The following is a 21,858-nucleotide window of genomic DNA, read 5'->3' on the forward strand; positions in this document are numbered from 1 at the left end:
TGCTTTTGTTGCAAAGCGCAGCAGTTGTCTTTCAACGCATCAGCAGATTTACAGCAACATGTCGACTGATATCAACTGAAAATCACCAAGGTATGTCAACGTAATCAGGAAAGGCTCCATTAAAATCCTTTTTCAATTATTATAGTGTCAGTCAAAGCTTGCTCGCCCAATTAGACGCACGCAGGCAGCCAGTTTTTGTCTGTAAAAAAGCAGAATAGCAGTTCCCTGATTCATTACTGATTATGATATTTTTAGGCTGCAAAAATGAAACGGGGCACTGTGCCTCATTTCCGGGAAAAAATCCTCATAAGGCTTCCGTGGGAATTATACAGATTCTACAAGAAATTAAAAAAATAAGTGATTATCCCTTTCTTTCAAGATTTACAGAGAGCTGTGCTGAGCTTTTCCAAAAACTGCTCAACAACAGATAATTAATAAAACTTTTTTGCTGGCCACATTTGCTGAGGAAAAAAAAAAAAATAATAAAAAATATATATATATATATCATTTTTTAATCAGTAGTTTTAGAGTTGTGTGGTGAGCACATCTGATTTTGATTTGATCAATGACCGATTGGCAGGGAAGAATTTTCTGATCAGTGAAAGCACCATGGTTAAGCTATACGATGGAGCTAACCACAACATTCTGCTACGGAGTGAATAAGCTTCAAACTATTGTTATTATCACCGAGGTGTTCTGAAGTTGGAAGACAACATAGACATGTATGAAGCAAATGAAAGAAAAAAACTGTTTCTCAAAGTTTGTCTACAGTTAATGGAAGCCATGAGAGAACCAAACTTTCAGCAGATAACAGGAAGACAGAACAATGCAAGGCAATGTTGTTGAGGCATAAAACTGTCAAAAACTAATGCTATCTTTTTTTAAAAAGAGGAACGTTGTGTTTTACATTATTGTTTTCTTGCAAACCCTGTGTGATTTCACCTCCGATGGAAATAATAATTGATATCAGCAGAAATTTGCTAAACCAAATATTGGACATATTCTGATCAAATACACATAAAAAAGGATAAATGCAACATTTCCATATTTAATTTAAAGGAGGTGTTGAAATCATGTGATTTCTGTGTGAGTCGTTATCTCTGCAAAAAACGTCCTGACAGCTGCCTGAGGAGAGCGGGAGTGAATTTATATCTTTCGTATGCTGTTCATGACTTTTACTGGACCGTGGCAAAAGGTCAAAATGTAACATACCTGCCAACCTTCTGTTGAGAATTTCAATTCAACCATCCTGTAGAGACTTTTGATAACATGTATAACTCTGTAGAGGAGCAGGGATGAACCACGGTAGAGGCTTGTTTTAATGCCTGGATTCACATGTTCTTTGTGGCTTGACTGCTATTCCCACCAAAATTAATTAAAGAGTGATTTGAGCAACACTGTTTTCCTCACACTGACTTTGTATCAAGACTCAGATTGATGGCTACATTAGCAGGCAACAGAAGAGTGGTAATAATGCAAATTAGATCACCAATTGTAAACGATAGCAATCACTTTATTTATTTTTGTGTTAATGTATTTTGATGAGTGTGACGCTGGTTCTTGCACTGCAAATGTCATGTAATACAGATTCTACTGTCTTATTAGAGCATGTTTCAAAATTTGTTATCCAAAACAGAAAGTTCAATTTGAGGTCTTTATTTTAGAACTTCAACAATTTAATATGATCTTAAAAATGTGTTTTTCTAAATAAGGAGAAAAACTAAACAATATATATTTTTTAGAAAGAAATACTAAATTAATTAAAACAGAAAAACTTTCCTTCATAATTTTAAAATGTAGCAATCCATTTCTGAGCTATTTGTTACATAAAACGCATATAGCAACTATGTTCACCAGTATGTTTTGTTTTTTAATATAAACATGTTCTATGTTTTTTATAAGCATAAAATTACATCCTCTTTTTTATATGGTTTCTTCTTTCTTCTATTTTCCTCAGGTCTCATGATAATTCAGGAGCAGGAAGATGTGAGACTCTCCTCCATGTTTGGTGTCTTTGAGTTCTACATGCAAGCCATGGTGTAATATGGCTTTTTATTCCTATGTGAGGATGAAAAATATTCATGTAGGAATAGAAGCCGTTTTACATGTGGTGAGAGAGCAACTCGACACAAGCGAGAGCCGCTGGCCACTCATGGAGACATATGCACAACTAGATAAATGTATCTGTCTTCTATTAAATGCTTCCCTGTAGTCAAAAAGGTACATTTTTGCTCATTTTCCAAACGACGATGTGCTCATCTGAGAGAGGGAGTAAGAAAAAAGAAAAAAAGAAAAAAAAAAATCAAGTCAGACTTTATTTTGTGTGCACCTGTTTTTTGCCTCCAGGCACAAGCAGCTTCCACTGCTTCGGCTGTTTGATGCATTTTGTGACAGATGCCGTCCGCGGGGAAGCAGGAAACATTTGCAAAACATTTCAAGAACAAAGGAGGAGAAGAGCGATAAGAGACCAATACAGATCTTTAATAACAAACTGTAAAACAGGCACTTAGTGAACCACTTTACAACCTGCAAGAAGGCAAGCAGTTTCCCTTTCTTTTCAATGTCATTCATTTTGCACATTATTAAAATAAAACTTTGTCATGAAGCATTACATCAAACAATATTCTACCTACAATACTATACAATGAAGGTACATACAGTATAAACAAGATAAAGCACCTTTGTTGTCCAAGTAAATACTATTAATAATTAAACATTTGGAGTTACAGACACAGATAAATGAGTTTGTCATTTGTGTGTGGTATTATCAGTGCATGGAAAGAACTCCAAATACAGGTCCAGGGACTGCGATGTCCTCATCAGCACCTGAGTTTATGTATACACCAGAAGCTGTTGTAAGTTTTGAGTTTTATCTGCCTACATATGAATGATTTGGGTTTATACAGTATGTTCAATAAAGTAGAAAAACAGTTGGCTGTATATGTTGTAATTACTACTGATCTCCCTTCTGAGGACATGGGCGTTCACATTACATTTAAACAACATGTAGCACCAAGGTGTTTATACAAAAGCCTTATAATAATGAATGTCAACCTAGTACAGTAAAGTGTAAAAACAATACAAAATGAAAAGGTTGGAAGCATGTACCCAAGGTGCACAAATGTCCAAGTAAGGTACGGCACAATTTGGTCCTTTAGCAAAACAGACTAAAAGAATAATGTAACTTCTGTAAAAACGGAGATGCTTTACTTAAAAAAACATTATTTTACTTTGTTTTCAAGTATGATTTTTTATTTCTTTTTTTTTAAAGTCTCCTTTATGCAAGTGATGTTAAAGTCCCCAATTAAATATTTAGTTTCTATCTATCTGTCATTTGTCCTCACATTTGTGTAATAAAAAAACATGTACATAAGAAGACATAAAGTGACAACGGATGTAATTAACGGTAGTATTTCACAGAAAACAGCTGTGCAATTTCATTCACCATAATGACTTGTCTTAAACAATTATAACTGCAAAAATTTACAGACTCTTATTCACAGATCCCCATCCCGCCCCCTCAGTTTATAGATTCGGATGTATCCTTCCTCAAAGGAATCTTAAAGCTGGTGAGTTTTTGACCAAACAACTGACTCAAAATGTGGTTCTGTGACTCTGCTGTCCGGTAAGAGTTACTCTCCACTGCCCTGACCCCCATCTTTGGCTTTGGCTTGTTTAAAGAATTGTTCATTGGAACTGAAGGCACTTTAGACACAGGAGAATGCACAGATCTCCCAAGAGGTCCCCTTTTGGCTTTATACTCCGTGTTTTGAGGTGTAATGGTGTCGGGCTTCTTTGGCGTGCAGCTTTCAAGCAAACCTCTTTTTGCCTGCAAGCTCAAGTTTACATTCTTGCACTTGGAAATTATTTTGTTGCCAACAACATCATCCCGTACAGAGGAGAGCACGGGATACTCGTTGGCTCCGTCCAGCTTCCTCTGCAGCGAGGGATTTGCAGACTTGCTCTGACGAAATTTCTTCTTGGGTTTAGAATCGACACCAAAGTTCTCTTGTGTGAAAGGTGAGGACACCCTCTGCAAGTTGTTTGTTGATTTCATGTCCTTCCTTCTCTTCTGTGGTTTCACCAAGTCCTTGTCGTCGGTTGCAGCCGATGCTAGAAGGGGAACCTTGGACTGAGGGGCCGCTGTTGCTTCTGTCGTTTTTGCACATCCAGCTTCAGTGCTGGTTTTAGTGTTGTCTGGTGTTGTTGCTGGGGTGGCATTATTTTTCATCTGACTGCTACTTTCTTGCTCAGCACCATGAGATAATGCCTGCTGTTTAGTGTCATTAGAAGACAATGTGCTATGCCTCTGCTCATCATCCCCCTGCTGGTTTAACTCATCAACGGCTAATTCTGCAGACTCAGGTGTCTGCAGAAAAATTTGATTTTCTGTTGAGCAGACAGAAGAGTTTTCAAAAACTGCTGGAGGCAAATCTGTTTTATCTTTAACTACCTCTTTTTCCCCAGCCACGCTACTTTCTTTAGATGCTGCCCACGAAGTTCCTTCTGCTCTTATGCAAACTGATTCATCCTCTTCTTTTACGTCACGCGTTTCAGTAATCGATTTCCTGTCATCCTCCTTATCGAGGTTAGGTAACACAGTCACATCAAGTTCCTCTTTCTTGGGTGTCACAGATCTGGATGAGCTCAGATGAATGCAGTTCTCCAAGTCTTCAAGCAACTGGGAGCAGTCTGCAGTAATATCCTCCGTTTTCACATTTGCATTGCTTGAATCGTCGTGGCATTCATTCGGGACGGTCTGAGTGGAGTCCTCAGCTGTGGACACGCAGGGCTTTGAACACTGCGTGTCAGCATTCTGATTTAAGTGTAGTGAGCTCAAACTAGCGATGCCGCTGTCTGAGCTGTTTTCTTGCAGACTGTCAGAGAGAAGCCTCTTCTTCTTACTGGCTGGTGAATCGCATTCATTTTCTGTGGAAGCAGGTGCTTTGACAGGTCTGAGGACGGCCCGGAATTTGAAAACTTTATTGCCCCCTGACAGGTGCTTCTCCATGTGACGGTCAAACTGCTCTTTTTTTGAGAATGTGTAGTTGCAAGTGCTGCAGATGAAAGACTTTTTAATCACATGCATGACATCTGCACAGAGCTCACAAGTGTAAAGAGTAGTGTGCTTCGAATCCAGATCGTCCACCTCCTCGTGAGCTCTCCTCAGATGCTCTTTGAGCTCCTGGGCCTCCTGATAAGAAACGGGGCACTTGTGGCACAGGAAGATCCTTTCCAGGTTGTGCACCACCAAATGCCTCTGGAGTTTGAAAGGTTTGGGGAACTGTTTCCCACAGTGGTGGCAGTCTCTTGAAGGATCTTTGCAGTTTGGATGCATCTCGACACTTTTCGGCGTCTCTGTTTTGTGGAGGACCTCGATTGGGGTTAAAGTGCTTTGTTTTCCACCTCCTCCACTGCTTTTAGTTTTGTGTGCTCTAGTCTCAGCCCCCTCCAAGGTTTTTACTTCTCCTGCAGCTGCTCTTTCCTGTTCTTTAGTAGCTTTGCTTGACTCTCTGTTGGCTTTGCTGGGTCTCTGCTGCATGATCGAGGATATAAAGTTCTTCACAGCCGTTTCCTGCATGAAGCATCCAGAAATACCAAGCATGGAGCCATGAGACTGTCCTCTCCTGGCAAATTGAGTGGCATGTTCTCTTAAGTGTTCATTGTACATCCAAACATCTGAAATCTCCTTCAAACACATTCCGCAGGTCCAGATTCCTGTCTTATTTTTAGCGTGTTTTTCCCTTAGGTGGTCTCTCAGCTGCTCTCTGGAGCTGAACTTACGCTGCACACACATGTAACAGGTGGGAGGAGGGGATGGGTTGTGGGACAGCTTATGGAAATTTAGCTCTCCGAGGGTGAGGAACCAGGTAAAACACACTTTGCATTTGTACTGTTTGTCTTTGACTTTAATCCCGCCATCTTGTCGCTTCCTGCCTCGCCGCTCTGTCACTTTCCTGGATTTTTCATCCTCTTTTCCATCTGGCTCTACCGTCTCAGAAAGAGGAGCCACTTGGGCATCTTTTGCTGAGTCCAAGTACTGTATCTCGGGTAGCTGAAATGCTGTTTTGATGTTTTGTGCACCGATGGTTTGGAAGGACTGAGCGCCCTCTGTAACATGTGGCTCTATCGTGCAGGGTGTTGCTGGCAGAGGCTCTTCATGTTTGCAATCACTCGTCTCAGAGGTCACGACCGGGCAAGATTCAAAGCCAGTGAAATCACTGGATGAGCTCCATTCAGCTGCAGATTTACTGACAGTGCTTTCAATTAGATTCAAATGATTATTTTCAACCTCACAAACATCCTGCTGATTGTTTTGATTAACATCTGGCACTGGATTGTTGTCTGCCTTTATAGTGTTGTTGTGACACATGTTTATCATGATGGCATCATCAATGGAAATGGTCTCATATTCACAGCGCTTACTTTGATGGTCAGTGATGGTCTGCATACTGTGAGGCTCCACGTATTGGTCTTTATTTTGTATGAAAATTTCAGGAGGAAGGTAATCTGCAGCCGCATCTGAAGAGATTGATAATTTCTGTCTTTTGTTTCTTTTGCTGTACACTCTTGGACACTTTTTCCTCTTAGTTTCCTCATCTCTAGGAAAAAGCTGTGAGAATGTGGTGTCGTCGTCGAGTATGGCCCTTAAGTCTGAGCTGATGCCTGGCGGACTGGGAGGGGACGAATTCAGACAGGAGGGCGGATGTAGGTTGTTGGTAGGGCATTTCATGTCTGCTGAAACATTTCTAAGAATCTCCAAGCCAAGGCTGTCCTTGGCTCCTTTCGATTCAGTCTTATTACAATCTCCAATGATCTCCTTCTCTACAGTTGCACTTTCCACATTACTTTTCGTATACGTCTCTATAAATGCCATTTCTGTCACCTTAGTTTCTTCAAGCTGATTGTGCGCCACAGTTTCATTAATCTCATTTGGCTCTTCAGGTGGAGTTTGGCTTGTGTTGTTAAAAGTGTCTGCAGCGACATGGTGAAAGAACTCTTCACCAAGAGCTTCTGGAACTGCTCTTTCACTGATTTTCACCTCAGGGCATTTGCTTTGCTCCTGCAGAACACTGCTTTTAAATTCGGGAGTTATGGCTTGAAGTATGTCTGTTTTTAATATTTTCAGGAGCTCGTCAGAGAAAGGGTCAGGATTGAGCTCACTGCTCTTGTTCTTTCTTCCTTTGTTGTTCTTCTTTGTCTTTGCCTGCAGTGGAGGGTTTTGATGGCTTATCTCATCCACTGCCACGCTGCTCATCTCAGTTGGTATTTCCTCTAGGACCGATTCGATCTCCGCCGTTTTAGAGATGAGAGAGCCGCTTAGCTCAGGCAGCCCATCTATTTTGGTTGTTGGGAAACACCTCTGTGAATCATCTTTTTGCTTTTTCACCGGCGCTTCATAAATAAGCGTAGTCCCCTGATGGTTCAGTGTTGTGCCCTGTGTGCATTTCTCAGCTCTGGCTACATGCTTCATGGCCTTGTGTCTCTTCAGACCAGGCACAGTTCGGAAACACATGAAGCAAATCTCACAGAGTACTTTGCCCTGTGGATCGTTGCTCTGTGACTTCTTGTGTGTTGTTTCTTTGTGTGTTTGTTGACCTGTTGAACACGGGGCTCTCTCTGCTGATAGCTGCTTCTCTGGTGGGAGGGGAATTTTCTGATTTTCACAGATGACGAATGGTTCGGCTTTTTTGGGAAGAGCAGCGTCTTCAAAAGGAGCCTTGTGAGTGTCTGGATCAACTGATGCAGCTTTTGTCAGAAGATCAGGTTGGATTTGCAAATCCTCAACAGGCTGAAGTGGATCATGAAACACTGGCAGGCTTGTCTTTGTGTTATCACATGAGGACTCAGTCTTTTGAATGACAGGTGTGAGACCCAATGAAAAACAATTGAATTTCATATTCTGCTGTAGGACCAGGGGCTCATCAGATGGCTGCAGTTTAGCCTCGTGATCTGAGCCAAGTGGCGCCGTTGCTTCTGTCTCAGTTTGTTTGAAAATCATTGTGGGATTAACACTCAGGTCACATGACTCACAGCTTTCTGTGGGTCTCTGCTTAGTGTCAAAATCTTCCTCCGGTTTACTGGCAGGTGATATTGGTATGTAGTCGTACTGATTCAGCTGTGGAGGCTCATCTGAGAGGTCGTTGTAGTTCAAGGGGCTGAGCTTTAAATCATACATCAGATCACCTTTTTCAACTTCGTCTTTCACCTCTGGAGGTCTAAAAGCAACAGCAGAGGACCCGACTCTGTCAGATGTTGGAATCATTCTGAGGTCCAGCTGAGGTGTGCTTATCAGAGAGCAGTCCATATCAGCTGCCCTATTTATCGAATCACCTTTTGCTGCCCCTTCATTGTCTGTGATTACGGGAGATTTTGCATTTTGAGAGTGTCTGCCAATAAATTCGTTGCTGCATTTATTCTTTGCATTTAAATCTCCTTTCGAGTCAAATATCTGTGTGGGTGTTTGGTGAGAAATTAATAAAAGAGTACTGGCCGGCGAGGCAGATTCCAAAAAGACGCGGCTTTCCTCTGATGCCTCCCTGCACGGCGAGTTCTGCTGGCTTGCCATGAAATCAACAGGAAGATACTCTTTGATGTCCTGAACATTGAGAATCTCTTCTTGCTTGGCGAAGACGAGGCCCGCGTCAGTTTTTAACAGCTCATTAAACGGAGTCACTTTGCAGGAATTGCCGTTAATGATGCCGTCAGGCTGTGACAGGATCAACAGATTGCTTTGTCCCTCTGCAGACTGGGTGTCATGGAGGGATGAGCAGCACCTTTCTGGATTGGTTTTAACCAGCTCAGGGCTGCAGGGCTTATCTTTGCTAACCATCTCCAGTGACATATTCGATTTACTGTATGCATTTGAAGGGCTGGAGTTTTCAGATGCAGAGATTGCTATCAAATTGTCTTGCTTTGAAGTCTCAATTATTTCACTCACTTTCAACTCTGCAGCTTGTGGCGAACTGAAGTCTTCAGGATTCTTATTGTCATTAGTGTATTGCTGCTCCAGTGCTGATTTAATCACGCCTGCCATTTTCTCACCAATCTGCTGCGTAAGGTCAGCTGGGGCTGGTGATGAAGGATGACCCTCAGATTGATGAGTGATTTCCTCTGCTGCCTCTGGGTCATCGCAGCCTTTTCTGCTGTTGTTTTTATTCAGCGGATTTAAATAATCTGCCTCACTGTTGGCTGAACAGTGAGCAGACATGACATCTGGTTCAACCTTGTTTACTGCGTCACGATCCTCATTTTTTCTGGCTTCAGGTTCATGCCAGGAAACGGACCGCTTACCTCCAAGTGAAGGGTCAGAGTCCTCGGGGACAGATGGCTGCGACTCATTGTGAATGATTTTAGTTTCATCCGTCTGCTCATTGATATTTGAAAGCAATGAAATACACTCCTGGGAGGTAACTACCTCCTTTTCGCAGCAATCTTCTCTCTCAGCTGCATCAGGGGCCTGACATTCAGCTTCTTCATGTTGTTGACTGGTGGGAGAGTTGACATTTGGCTCCTCGTGTTTCGATATAATAGGTTCTTTTTGGAAGATAGAGACTGAAATTACCTCCAAGCTTTTCATGAGGTTTTCAGCATATCTTCTTTGCTCTGAAATATCTTCTTTTGTTTGTCCGGGAGTGTTGTTTTCCACTCTGTTGGTCCCCAAATTTACATCATGATGGAGGTGCTCATGCTTAAGTGCTGCTGCTTCACTGTGATTTTCACCCACCAGGTCAAACTGAAAAGCACTGGGCCATGGGAGTTCTGGGTTTGTGAAAGTCTCTGAGTGATGGTTTGTTGGATCTGAGCATTTGATGTTCAACCGATTGTGTTGAAGCTCAGAGTCATCAGCAATTCGTAGCGGTGAAAATTTGCTCATTTGTAGCTCTTTTTGACCCTCGTGGATCAGGAGCGGTGGGCTTTCCAGCTTAGTCGTCTGAAGCTGATTTTCAAGCTCATTTACTATTCTCTTGATCTCCAGCTCATCCTCTGATGCACAACTGCTGAGATTTGCACTATAGTCAATTATTTTCTCTGGGAGAGACAATGGGATGTGACTGTAATCTGACTTTTTCTCGTTAGATTTCTCGGAAATTCCTTTGTACTGGGATATCTCGTCCCGTAGCACAGGGTTAACCATGAGATTCCAGTCTCTTTGTTCCATGAAAGGAGAAAAAGATGAGACAAATGCTTCCTTTTTGTCAGCTGTGCTCTCCACTGAATGAAAACCATCTTTCTGAATGGGGATCTCCGAGTATAGGCCATTGTCAAACGCTGTGAGGTCCCCGAACATGGAGGAGGTGTCGAATGAAAGTGGGGATTTGATGAGGCCTTGCTCCTGATCCATGGGGTAGGGCATGAGGTGGAGTGCATCTTTCTGTATCAGTGGGCTCTGGCTTCCAGTCGGGGACAGGCCCACCTCATCCATCAAAGATGTGCAAAGAGATGGGGGTCTGTGTGCGTCTAGATCATTGACCAAAATAATTGCCTCTTTCACCATGCAGACACTTTCACTCTGTTTCTCCAATGTGGCAGCGCCTGATAGCCGGGGCTGTGCAGTTTTTGGCCCCTCGCCTGTTTTGTCCTTTGTGTTTCTGTCGACATTAAAATCAGCTTCTCCTGTGATAACAGGAGGGGGTGACTTAACCTCCAGAGTTTTTTTATCTGTGCTGTGGCACTGTGTTGGTCCATCTTTGTTGCTCGAATTGTCTATTCTCTGCTGGGTGTTGACAACTGAACTGTTTTCACTTTTCTGAGGCACAACTTTGTCTCTTGATTTGGCCTGAGAGCTTCCTCTTTTTTCAGAGTTCTTGTCTATCTCTCTTACTTTCTGTGTAGATGGGAGCAGATCGGAAAATTCTTGATTTGAATATTTCTCCGGGTCCTCCGCAATACCTTTTTTGTCAGAACATTTTGTCTTGTCGATGTTATATTTCTTGACAGATTTAGTGAATGTCAGTGCAAGTGTACTGGACTCTTTAAAAAGCTTCTGTGGGCTGGATCTGTCATGGTGTTTCTGCTCTGGAGAGTCTTTCTTTCTCTCGCTGTCTGAGTCAGTGCGGTCAGTGCTTTTGGGGCTTACGGATGTGCTGAGGTCGCTGCTCGTGGACGACCGGCTGCCTCGCCTCCTGAGTCTTTGGTGTTTTTCCGGTGTTAGAGACAGCTCCTCACTTTTCTTCATCTCAAAGCACTCTTTGGACTCATGCCTCCATGCCGCCTGGTCTCTCTCACTTCTCGCTCGCCACTTGCACTGCTTGGTGTATGTATATTTGCAGCGGCTGCTTTGATTCAGCCGGCCTTGGCTGGCTATCTTCACAGGCTCGCACTCATCATCTGAATCGGATACGTAATCATATTCTCCAAACGCAGGATTCTGCACTGATGGGGTGAGACGCTCCATCACTAGGGAAAACTGGAGATTTTTGGTGCCTTTAACGTGAAGCTTGTGGAATTTATTTTTTTGCTGCACTATTTTGTGGATGAGTTCTTTGCTCCAGGTGCCCCCTCCAGTGCTTTTCCTTTTGCTTTCTTTAGCTGCAGCTCTCGAGGTTGGAGACGTGGAGGCCTGCAACGCTGCTGACCCCCGAAGTGCAGAGCTGTCCTGAAAGCTTTTTAAGCCACAATGCTCAGAAAACTTGCCGGATAGGAGAAACCTTTGTGAGCTCATGTTTTTGTCCGCGCTTTTACACAGCTTTCTCGTTTCTTTCACTTTGCTCTCTTGTTCTGATGCCTTATCCGTGAAGTCAATTTCTGAATTTTTATGAGATTCATCTTTTTTAATGTTAATTTGTTCATCTTCCTGCAAGCTTGGAGCCATTTTCCCTTTGCTCTCAACATGAGAGTTGTAACACTTTTCCTGTGTGAAGGATCTTTCATCGGCTGCTTGTTTATTTTTGTTCTCAGGAAGTGCAGATTCTTTAGTTTTCAAACATATTTTGTTTGAGGATGTTTTTACTGTGGTGAGGTCATCATCAACAAATGCATCAATAAAACTGCTGTCTATTTCTGCATTGTCAGACTGATATCCAAGTCCATTGAGAGCTTCTGTTATTAGGCTGTCTAACTTGGGATCCTCCATCTCCAGCTCCGGCAGTGAGACATGAAGGTTACCGGGACCAGAGAACAAACCCAGCTTTAATGGGTCATCTTTGGTGTCTCCTTTTGTTTCACTGTCAGAAATCAGTTCTCCGTTCTTGTTGAGGCCCAGCAATGACAGGTGAAGGTCAGATGGACACCTTGAAAGAGAAGTACTCGACACAGCTAATGCTGCTTTAACTGGTTCTGCATGGAACTTCCTGCTGTCTTCCATCTTTGATAAATCTTTGAGCTCATTTTGTGCAAGTGTGTTCTGAGCGCAGTACTGCTTGTGGCCTAAAAATGAAGCCAGGTTGCTGAAATTCTGATCGCACTGTTTGCACGTCAGGAGAACATCCAACTGATCCAGATTTGCAGTGGCCAGTGAGCTGGCTAAGAGCTGGTGTGCAGAATATGGAGGAGGAGGCTGGTGGTGCTCCACACCAAAACTATCTACGTAGCCTTTGCTGCTATCCACTTTTGTGTGTGTGGTGTTTTGCAGGAAGTTCATTGTTTCATCTTTGGCTCTGTCTGGCACGTAGGAAAGGCTTCGTGGAGCGTCAGAATGAAACTGGTGGGAATGCGTGCTCATGTGATCTGATTGCAACTGAGTTTTGCCTTGGGGAGGTTGATAGAACAGATGTTGTGGGGCTGACTTTGTCATCTGACTGTCTTCTGAGCCAATATTAACGGGGCTGGTGGATGCCGGAGAGAGAGAAGAGCAGGCGCTGCTTGATGCAGGGTTATGGACTGGAGATGGCAAAGGAGACTCATATGGTGACACCTTTAATAGCCCCATGGGTGGGACCTGTAGTGGAGGGTAGCTGTAGTTTCTTGATGGACCTGTTGGAAGGGTCTGATTGAGTCCAAAGTACCCTGACTTATTCTTGGCCTCGCATAACTGGGTGTGGTTCATTTCCAGTTTAAAAGCCGAGACAGTGGTACTGTTGTGTTTTACACTTTCGTGTCTTTGGTTTGAAAGAACATCACCAGTTCTGCTGCTCTGGAATGAGTTATGCTTGTGCACTTTACTCTCATCCTGCCAGTCAGATGGTGAGACCATGTAGGCAATTTTCTGATTGTTTATTTGCCTTGATGATTCTATTCTGTTGAGGTTCGGCATGGCAGAGTTTGGCCGTATCTGCTGCCAGGGCATTCTGTTGCTTTTAGATGAATTTAACCTGTGGTCTATCGTTGTCTGATTCTGGAATTGGAACTTCTCGTTCATGACAGAGTACTGAATGGTGTTTTGATCTGATGTTGAATATGTCTTATTAGTTCCCTCCCATGAGTGCGGCAGCCTGTTCACAACCTTACTGTTGATGGATTTATCAAAAGGTGATGAACCCGTGTGAATGCTGCTGGGTGCAGGATTGTTGAATGTTCTGTTCGGAAAGTGCATCGGGGAATCTGGACTCTGTGAAATATTTCTTGCATGCACACCAGCCTGCATGAGTGTTCTCTGGCTGGCAGCTGCATCTTTGGGGTGACAGTTTCTGTTACTCCCTGATGTGACAGCTGCATCCTGACAATCTGCCTGAGAACTCATGTCTGAGCTCTCAGGGAGAGCAGTCTTCCCCTGTTCAGACTGCTGTGAGCTGGAACCTGAGCTGTCACTGCTGGGTGAGTCTTCACTCTGAGTTCTGGAACACTGGATGGATGACGCCACCCCTTGAATATATTGGGGCTGTTGTGGGTTGGGATACGAGCTTCTATCCTGCTGATGGTCGATACTGAACTGAGAGCTGTTCTGAGAAGTGCTTTGTCCATTTCCAGGTGAGAAGGAAAAAGAGTTGTGGGTGATGTGAGGCTGGGGGTTCTGTTCACAGGCAAAAGATTCAGAGGTTGATTGCTCCAGTAAGTGATATCCATACTGAAACTGAGCAGGCACAAATGCACTCGCCTTACTGGTTTCTGAGAGCGCAGTGGATTTTTGTGATGAAACCCCATAATTAGCACCATTATAGGTCCGTTCCGGCGACTGCCATACATTTGAGCCACTAAGTGGACACTCGGTCATCATCAGCTGACTACCAGCCTGCGTGCTGTTAGTCTCCATCGATGCCTTCTTCTGTTGCTGTGGCAGAGATGGGTGTGAGTGTGATGATGTTCCGCTTGAGGAACCCAGTGCCTGTGAGGTATAGCTTGTGGAGTTAATATTAGAGGGATTCTCCTGGAAGTAGCGGCTGTAGCTGAGCTCCTGCTGCTGCAGCTCGGCCTCTCTCTCTGTCATGGTGGGAATGTTGAATCTGTAGCTGCCTGAGACTGGGCCACGGCTAGGTTCCAGCTTCTTGGGTGGCAGAACCTTCTGTTGTGGGTAGGCTATGCCAATGGTGCGTGGATTTGCAATGCTTAGTCTGTACAGCTGCTGCGGGTTGCCACGCTCTGTCTTTCCCGACCGCTTCCCCTTCTCTCGGCTACGACCCTTTCCACTTGGTGACTGGGGACTTCCTTTCCCGGTTGACCAAGTTCTGTCAGTGACAAATTTCGATCTGTTTTGCAGTGAACTGAAGTCAATCTTCCCTGTCTGCTGTGGCCTTATAACAGCTTCACGCTGCTGAGGACAGCTCCTTTCTTTTTCTAGTTTTTTAGCCTTGGCCCCTCCGGTGCTGAGCCCAACCTCAGTGCCTGTGCTTGAAAAGTGCTCTGAAGACGCCTTTGTGGTTTTGTCGCTCTGCTTTTCCAGCGCTGTCCCCTCATCCTGCTGTTTGGACTCAGCATCCAGCTCTTTGACTGTATGCATTTGCTGAGTCTCTCCTGCCATGATGCACAGTCAGTGCTGTGAAGGCCTGGTCCTCAGAATTGCTATCTGGGAGACAGGGACATCATCTTCTGGGTAATGGGATTCAGCAAATGTCCAGAGGCAGAAACTGCAGGGACAGGGCCGCTCGCTGCAAGCTCATCTCTTCACCCTCATGGTGGACTATGGATCTGGCACTGAAGCAAAGCAGACCTGGAGGTAAAAGAAAAGAAGAAAAGATTGGTATCTGTCACTTCATAATGACTTTTTGTGAGTCTTCTCAAAACCTGGCAAAATATTTTTAAACTGCTGAACATGAGCTTATAGAAGACATTTGAAATATATAATTAACACTCAAACTGAAGACAAAGCTGTGAATCTCTTAGCAAAGCAAATACATTTGAAAAGTAGGGTTCAATACAGGTGTAAAAAAAAGCCTCTTTATTCAGATTTTGATGAGGGCGACTGTGTCAAAATTATAGCCCTGAACAAAACTAGGGAATGATCTTATAGTGAGGAATAATAATAATAATAATAATAATAATAATAATAATATAATAATAATAATAATAATAATAATAATAATAATAATAAAATACTGTTACTTTCTAGTGAAAGATTCTTCATTGTGTTTTCTATTTTTGCCAGCAGAGAGCACTATTGCATCATTACACTGCAATGTGGTTGATTCACAGGATTGAGTGTAATTACGGGGGATTTTAAATAATAACCATACTCCTATTTCCACTCATTCTGTTCTTATAGGACCTATTATTAAATTACCCACTTCTGAGGAAAAGGACACATTTATAAAAAAATAAAAAAAAAGAAAAGAAAAAACACAGAGTCACATTACTGTTCTTTCAAAAAGCAGAGACTGGATGGGACATCTGAGTCTGGATCCTCAATGCAAACAGTCACAAAAGAACCAGTTCAGTCCTAAAAATATGAAATATACTAGAGTACTGAATATAAGAAAATATGGTGTGCAGATCCAAAAGGTTTTGCCAGTAAATGAATCACAGCTTCCTTAAAAGAAGGGACACAATGCCACAGTGTTCTGTTGCAACAGAAAGCTTCAGGTTTAGATCATGGAGGAATATCATGGATTAGTCAGCCAGCCCTTAGGAAGTGAGAATTGTGGGCATGCTGATGTTTGTTGCCATTCCTCAGGCATCCCAGACGCAACTTCCCAGGTCTGGATTTATTTTGGCATCATGATTCTTTTGAGGTTCAACCGGATGAAGCTTGGACTTAGCACCAAAATGGGATTTCTAGGTCTGGTAATGGAACTTCCATCCAAAGTTCTTGTCTGTGTCCCCCTGGCCGCCAGCAATGGTGGGGGAGGCCTGCGGTCAGAGAAGCTACAGTTTGTCTCTGTGTGTAAGCTACTATCCACTCTGGAGGTAAAAGAGTGAAGATTCACTGAACGCCCATGTAGCTTTACTTTGAAAGAGTCTTCATTTGTGAGAGGGAACTTTAATTCTATAATGAAATTCTAGTCTGATTGTATAAAAAGATTGGCATCTGTTCCATAAAACCTCTCATTCCGACAATGACTATTCAGAAGACTGTCAAACACATCTACTGTGAGAAGCATTCCTCCCCACCCCCCATCTACATCATAAATTTTCCAACCATCTGAGGACTGGTCAAATGTGCAAAGATGAAAAGATACCATAAATACATCCATCCTCATAAATCTCTCTGAAGATTTTGTTTTTGAAGCACTCAGGGTTATTCTGGGCTCAACACCTGATTTTGTTTCCTACCTGAAAGGCTCTTTATCAGTTTAGGGTCTTAGTAACTGCATTACATGAACTGTTCTGAGTTCTAAAATAGTTCCCCTGTTAAAGTAAGAACACTAAAAAGTTTTAAAAAGTATTTAACACCCCCTTTCTCACTGAGACACTTAGGTTTACTGACTTACCTCTATATAAGTCAGATTTAATCCTGACTTATTTAGAAGTAAGTCAGTATAAGTCAGAGGTAAGTCTGAGTTATATAGTCAGTTAAAGCAGTTAACTGACTATATAAGCAGTTAAAGTTCAATGCATGCAGTCTATTGAAAAACATTACTCTTGCTTTACAAAAATATATTTATGATATGCACCTAAATAAAGTAGTACATAATTTTGTAGCAGAAATAATAGGGTCCTCTGTCATAACAGGCTGAAAAGTGTAGAGTACATTTTCAGTCAGCCCATTTGAGTCAATCTTTTGTAAACCACCTTTCAGTGAAGTTATTGTTGTAAGCCTGTGTATGTTCCAGATTTGAACAATTTTTCACAAATTCCTCTTTGGTAAACCAGTCAACTGCAGCTCTTGCTCTATGTTTAGGATAACAGTTCCACGAACAAGGGAACCTCTGCTCAAGTCTCAAGTGTCTTCTTCCTTTCAATGCTGACCAATGCTAAAAAAAGCTCCCCTCAGCACGATGAAGTTCAGAAAGTTCAATCATGATCTCATTGGACCAGAGCTGCTTCTTTTATGTGTTGGCAGAGGCCCCTTCAAGGTTTGTGGAAAACTTCCAATTGTAACTTTTCCAGTGTTCTTTCAACAATGGCTTTCTGCTAACTACTCGTCTATAAAGTTCAAACCACACAAAACTCATCGGTGCCCAGTCAAAAGATTCTTTCACTTGAGCTATGGATCTCTGCATCTCCTCCAAAGCTCCAGATTTTGTGAGTAATACTCTTCTTACCAATGAGATGTTCAAAAATGTGGATATTGTTTTTATTATTATCACTTTATCCCGGACTGGTCTGGTGTGTTAATTGAGCTTATAAAAATCTGAATTTATCTTGGCACTAAATTACACCTGCGTGGAGTCTTCTGAAACAAGACCAATAAGACGACTTCGGTAACACTTTATTTGATGAGTTGTGAAAAAGACTGTTATGACATAATACCTGTCATGAACATGAGTAAGTCTTCTGAAAGTAAACAGCCACACTGGATTTTACTTAGGAGTATCTGAATAAAGGGGACAGACAATAAATGCATGCAAGCTTTTCAGATTTTACAGAAAACCATGTGTTATTTTCCTTCCTTTTCACATTTATGAAGTGCCCTTTGTTGGTCTAACACAAAGTGTTGGTCTAAGCCCAGTAAAATATGCTTAAAGTATTTGTGATTATGTGCCAAACTGGGAAAAGATTCAATGGTTATGCATGCTTTTGCAGGCACTGTAACAGTTCATAATTTAACTAATTATGCTACATGAAAAGCAAAAAATTAGTGTGATAAATCTTTTTTGTTAAAACTGTATGAAGTCAGCCACTTTCAAATTTTACAAGGACAAAGACAAAGTAAAGCGGTGTAGAACCCAGGCAAGATAAAGCCAGTAACAAGTGTTCAGATCCCACCCAACAAATCAAATTACATGTGATTTGCTTTTCTATGTTTGATGTTTTTTACATTGTCTCATACTTTGGTAAATCTTGTAGAGGTATTTAACAAGTTATAAGGGGAACCTTTAGACTGAGACCTAGTTGGGTTTTGGTCTGGTTGTGAAAAATCACATCCGCTTTACACCTCTCCACAATCTGAATGCTAGTGTCTGCTACCAACTCTACCACAGGTTGGAGAAACTGGGGTTAATGGCCCTGCCAGCATTTCCAGCGGGTAACGCTTGATCCATTACCACAAAGTCAACAGCGCTCATAAATCACAGCTCCAATTGTGTTTGCCTAGACTGGCTGTTGCGGTTTTGGCCTTCGAATGAATGCCTCCAACAACAAAAAGAGCAGTATGAGCATCACAAGGACTGTAGAGAAGTAGCACCAAAGCCTGAGCTGTCAGCTTGCAAAGAGTGAGAGGTCATTTATTTCCTTTCAGAAACCTTGTCGACTTCCCCTACCGGACTGTGCAGCTCGATAAATCTTCCCTTGCACTAATCTCCTTCATATAAGTCAGACTTACTTTATGCAGACACGTTTAGATTATTAATCTCCCGCTTTCATGGCGTCTTTCGTATGGCTTTTTCAGTTTTATCTTAAAAAGCATTAATTGCTCTAGGAATGTATATAAAGAAATTGTGGTTGTGACAGAATTGCAAGCTAGGCACAACCTGATGTCAAATCCTCAGCGACTAGTCTGAAATTTGTTCTATAAAATTGTGCTCAAGTGGAGTTTTTACAAGTCAATTAAGATGCATGTGCGTATGTGTGTTCTTTAGGCCTCCTGTCAAATCCCACAGTTTCTGTGGCGCCCCATATGGCTTGACCACAACACCACCCTGATGCGTGAGACTGCTGAATGCTTAAGAACTGGTGTATTTGTGGTATCAGCCCATCTGTATTTTGTGTGTGGGCAAGCAACTAACCAGACTAAAAGTGGATAAACTTCCTTTTTTTTTTTTTTTTCCTTTCTTCATTACTCTCACAGGGTTGTGTGTTGATTTCTTGCAGGAATGAGGGAGTGGGTGAAAGGTGCTTGAATGAAAAGTCAATTTCCTGAGACTTTTTCCTGCCATTTTTGTGGGGGATGTATGTGGTGTTGACTTGAGTGAATAAATGGAGGTAGCACTGTGAAAATCTCTGTCCATTCATCACATCAGTGCCTTATGTAATTGCTTCTGGAGTTTTTAAGGCATAAAATGTCCCATTGAACATTATTTTCCTTTGCATTGCAAACTTCTTTTGAACTTATTTTTCACTAGAAACAAACTGTCTGGCCTATAAATATACATCTACAATATCTGAAAGTCATTTGTGGAAAACTGGAAACCTGGAAGACACCTTCCTGTATGACTCATACTTCAAATCTTAAGTACAGACTTTCTGTACTTAAAAATAAAGATTCCTTGATAAAGTGATATGCCCTGTGACTGACAGGTGATCTGTCCACGGTGTACCCCACCTCTTGCCCAGAACGTTAGCTGGAGAGGCACCAGCACCTCCCAACCCCACTAGAGCCAAGAGTATACAGAAAATGGATGGGTGAATGGATGACAAAGTGATAAACATGCAAACTTATGGATATTGCTAAGAACGATGTATAACCGGGAGCAAAAGAACATTTTGTCTGAAGTTGGTCTGTTAGAAGGACAAAGAAAAGCATCAGTGAACTCCTTAGCGAGATATTACCAAAGATAAAATTGGGGTGACTAGGTCAGAGAAGTTCCAAACCTGGAGCTCTTATCTTGTCTTCCCAGTTAAGCGGAACGATCCAAGGAAGGAAAAGTAGTGAACCATTGATAGTGCTAAATAGTGCTGAAAACTCTATTTAGATTTAGTTTATGTCAAACAATCCAGTTATAGAGCTGCTGTTGGCTCAGATTGCTGATATTTATAATATAGAGGTGGCAGAATACACAGGTCAGAGCCTAAGAAGTTTTTCCAGTTTCAGCCATTATATTAAGTATATTTAATAGTATATACTTGATAAAGTATATACTATTAATATATACCTATGTTATATAGGTAACATGGGTATGAACTATGTTCATGCACATGGTTCATACCCATGTGCATGAACCAAGACATACAGAGTCACTATCTGCTAAATAGTCTAACAACTCCAGACTTGATTTTTCTAGAGGTAAAGGTAATTTTATTTTTATAGCACATTTTCAGCAACAAGGCAATACAAAGTGCTTTACAGGATTTAAAAGGAAATGCAAACAAAATAACAAACCAACTAAGCATCCTCTGGTCTAATTCCATTTCTGGGCTTGGAGAACAGGAGTCTAAAAAAATAGTCTAACAATGTTGATCCAAAAGTCTCCTCAGGGCTTCTGGTCTCTGCATCTAAATAGCGAGCACTCTACAGTTTCTGATAAAATAAACTAAAGAGTGACCAATCTAATTCCTTTTCTGGGTTAAAAGTGAGTACTCCAGAGTTTCTAAACAATGAGCTAAATTCTAAATTTATTGTAAATCCTAAATATTACTTCTTAAGTTCCTTCACCTATGTTCAATATTATGCTCTAAAGCATGGAAAACAATTGGTAGAGCATAACATAGAAATGAAGGGTGATTCTGCAAAAGTACAGAAAATTCAATTTCACGCTTATATCAATTACAGGAATTACAAACAGTCTTCTACTAACATCTTAGTGCCACATAAAACAGAACACCTGCAGGGATGTATTGGAGGTAAAGGTAAAGGTAATTTTAAACTGGCTTTCAAAGCCAAGTTATGGCCAAAAATCTCAGCATGTGTTAAAAAAGTGGAAAGAAGCAGCCCATTCCTATTTCACAGAATTAGATCTTCAGCAACAGAAGCCAGTAATGATGTGCAGTAATATTTTCTTACTGTGTGGACAGCGCATGCCGGCCACACCCATTTGACTAGACATGGTAAGAAGTGATTTAAAAGTAATTCTGGTCCACACTGAGAATTGTATTTTTTTTAATCCATGCTGGCCCTCAACAGAATTGTGCCCTGAATGGAAATCACATCACCCACATGAAGACTTAAGAAATGCGTCATCCTTTTGTTGACCAACTGCTGTCAGGAAATCAACTTGGTAGCCTTTAACAAACAAACAAATCAGCACTCTTTTGCAAATGGTCAATTGGGTTAACTAAAAATAATGATGAAAGCAGCCAATGTCTAAACTACTTCTACTTCTGGATGGTCTTCTAAAAAAAATAGTTTAAGACAACTCGTAAAAGTAAAGATTTGAGAGATGACTTAAGACTTTTTCTTCAAAGCTGTATGTGTGACAAAAAGTTGTGGAAACAGAAATACTCCAAAGGCACAAAGCTCTTACAGAGCCAACAGAAAAGCAACAGCAGGGTGAGCAATTCGCTCTTACAAACAATGACTTCTTTTATAATAATGTAAACCAATAACTGGCACACGCAGAAATTTCTCAGCATGCTCATCTTTTCCAGATGCTTGCACACTGAAATATCATCACAAAGTGGTCTCAGAGATCAGAGAGAAGGCAAAGCCAGATGAAGATGAGAGATGATGAGTTTGGCGTCAATGGAGAGTAAAGGTAATGAATTACCGGGATTGCAGGGAATGCCATTAAAAAATGGGAAAATGGTACAAAGTGGTCTGTTAGAAACCAAACAGTGAAGGGGGGGAGG

At 41.8% G+C, this 21,858-nt stretch overlaps 1 protein-coding gene across 2 annotated transcripts in view; it reads right to left on the reverse strand.

The window, feature by feature from the left end:
• Positions 1–2,460: 2,460 nt before the first annotated feature.
• The window catches only part of LOC129365017 (zinc finger protein 469), a 140,856-nt gene continuing 121,458 nt past the window's right edge, over positions 2,461–21,858 (reverse strand). For both annotated transcript variants that reach the window (XM_055037965.1, XM_055037963.1), the window contains exon 3: positions 2,461–15,025. In XM_055037965.1, coding sequence (XP_054893940.1) covers positions 3,521–14,836 — 11,316 coding nt within the window. In that variant the 5' untranslated portion in view covers positions 14,837–15,025 and the 3' untranslated portion in view covers positions 2,461–3,520. The remainder of the gene's footprint in view (positions 15,026–21,858) is intronic.

The sequence above is a fragment of the Poeciliopsis prolifica genome, unplaced genomic scaffold, assembly GCF_027474105.1.
Source record: "Poeciliopsis prolifica strain line A6 unplaced genomic scaffold, Auburn_PproV2 SCAFFOLD001, whole genome shotgun sequence".
NCBI classification, from domain to species: domain Eukaryota; kingdom Metazoa; phylum Chordata; class Actinopteri; order Cyprinodontiformes; family Poeciliidae; genus Poeciliopsis; species Poeciliopsis prolifica.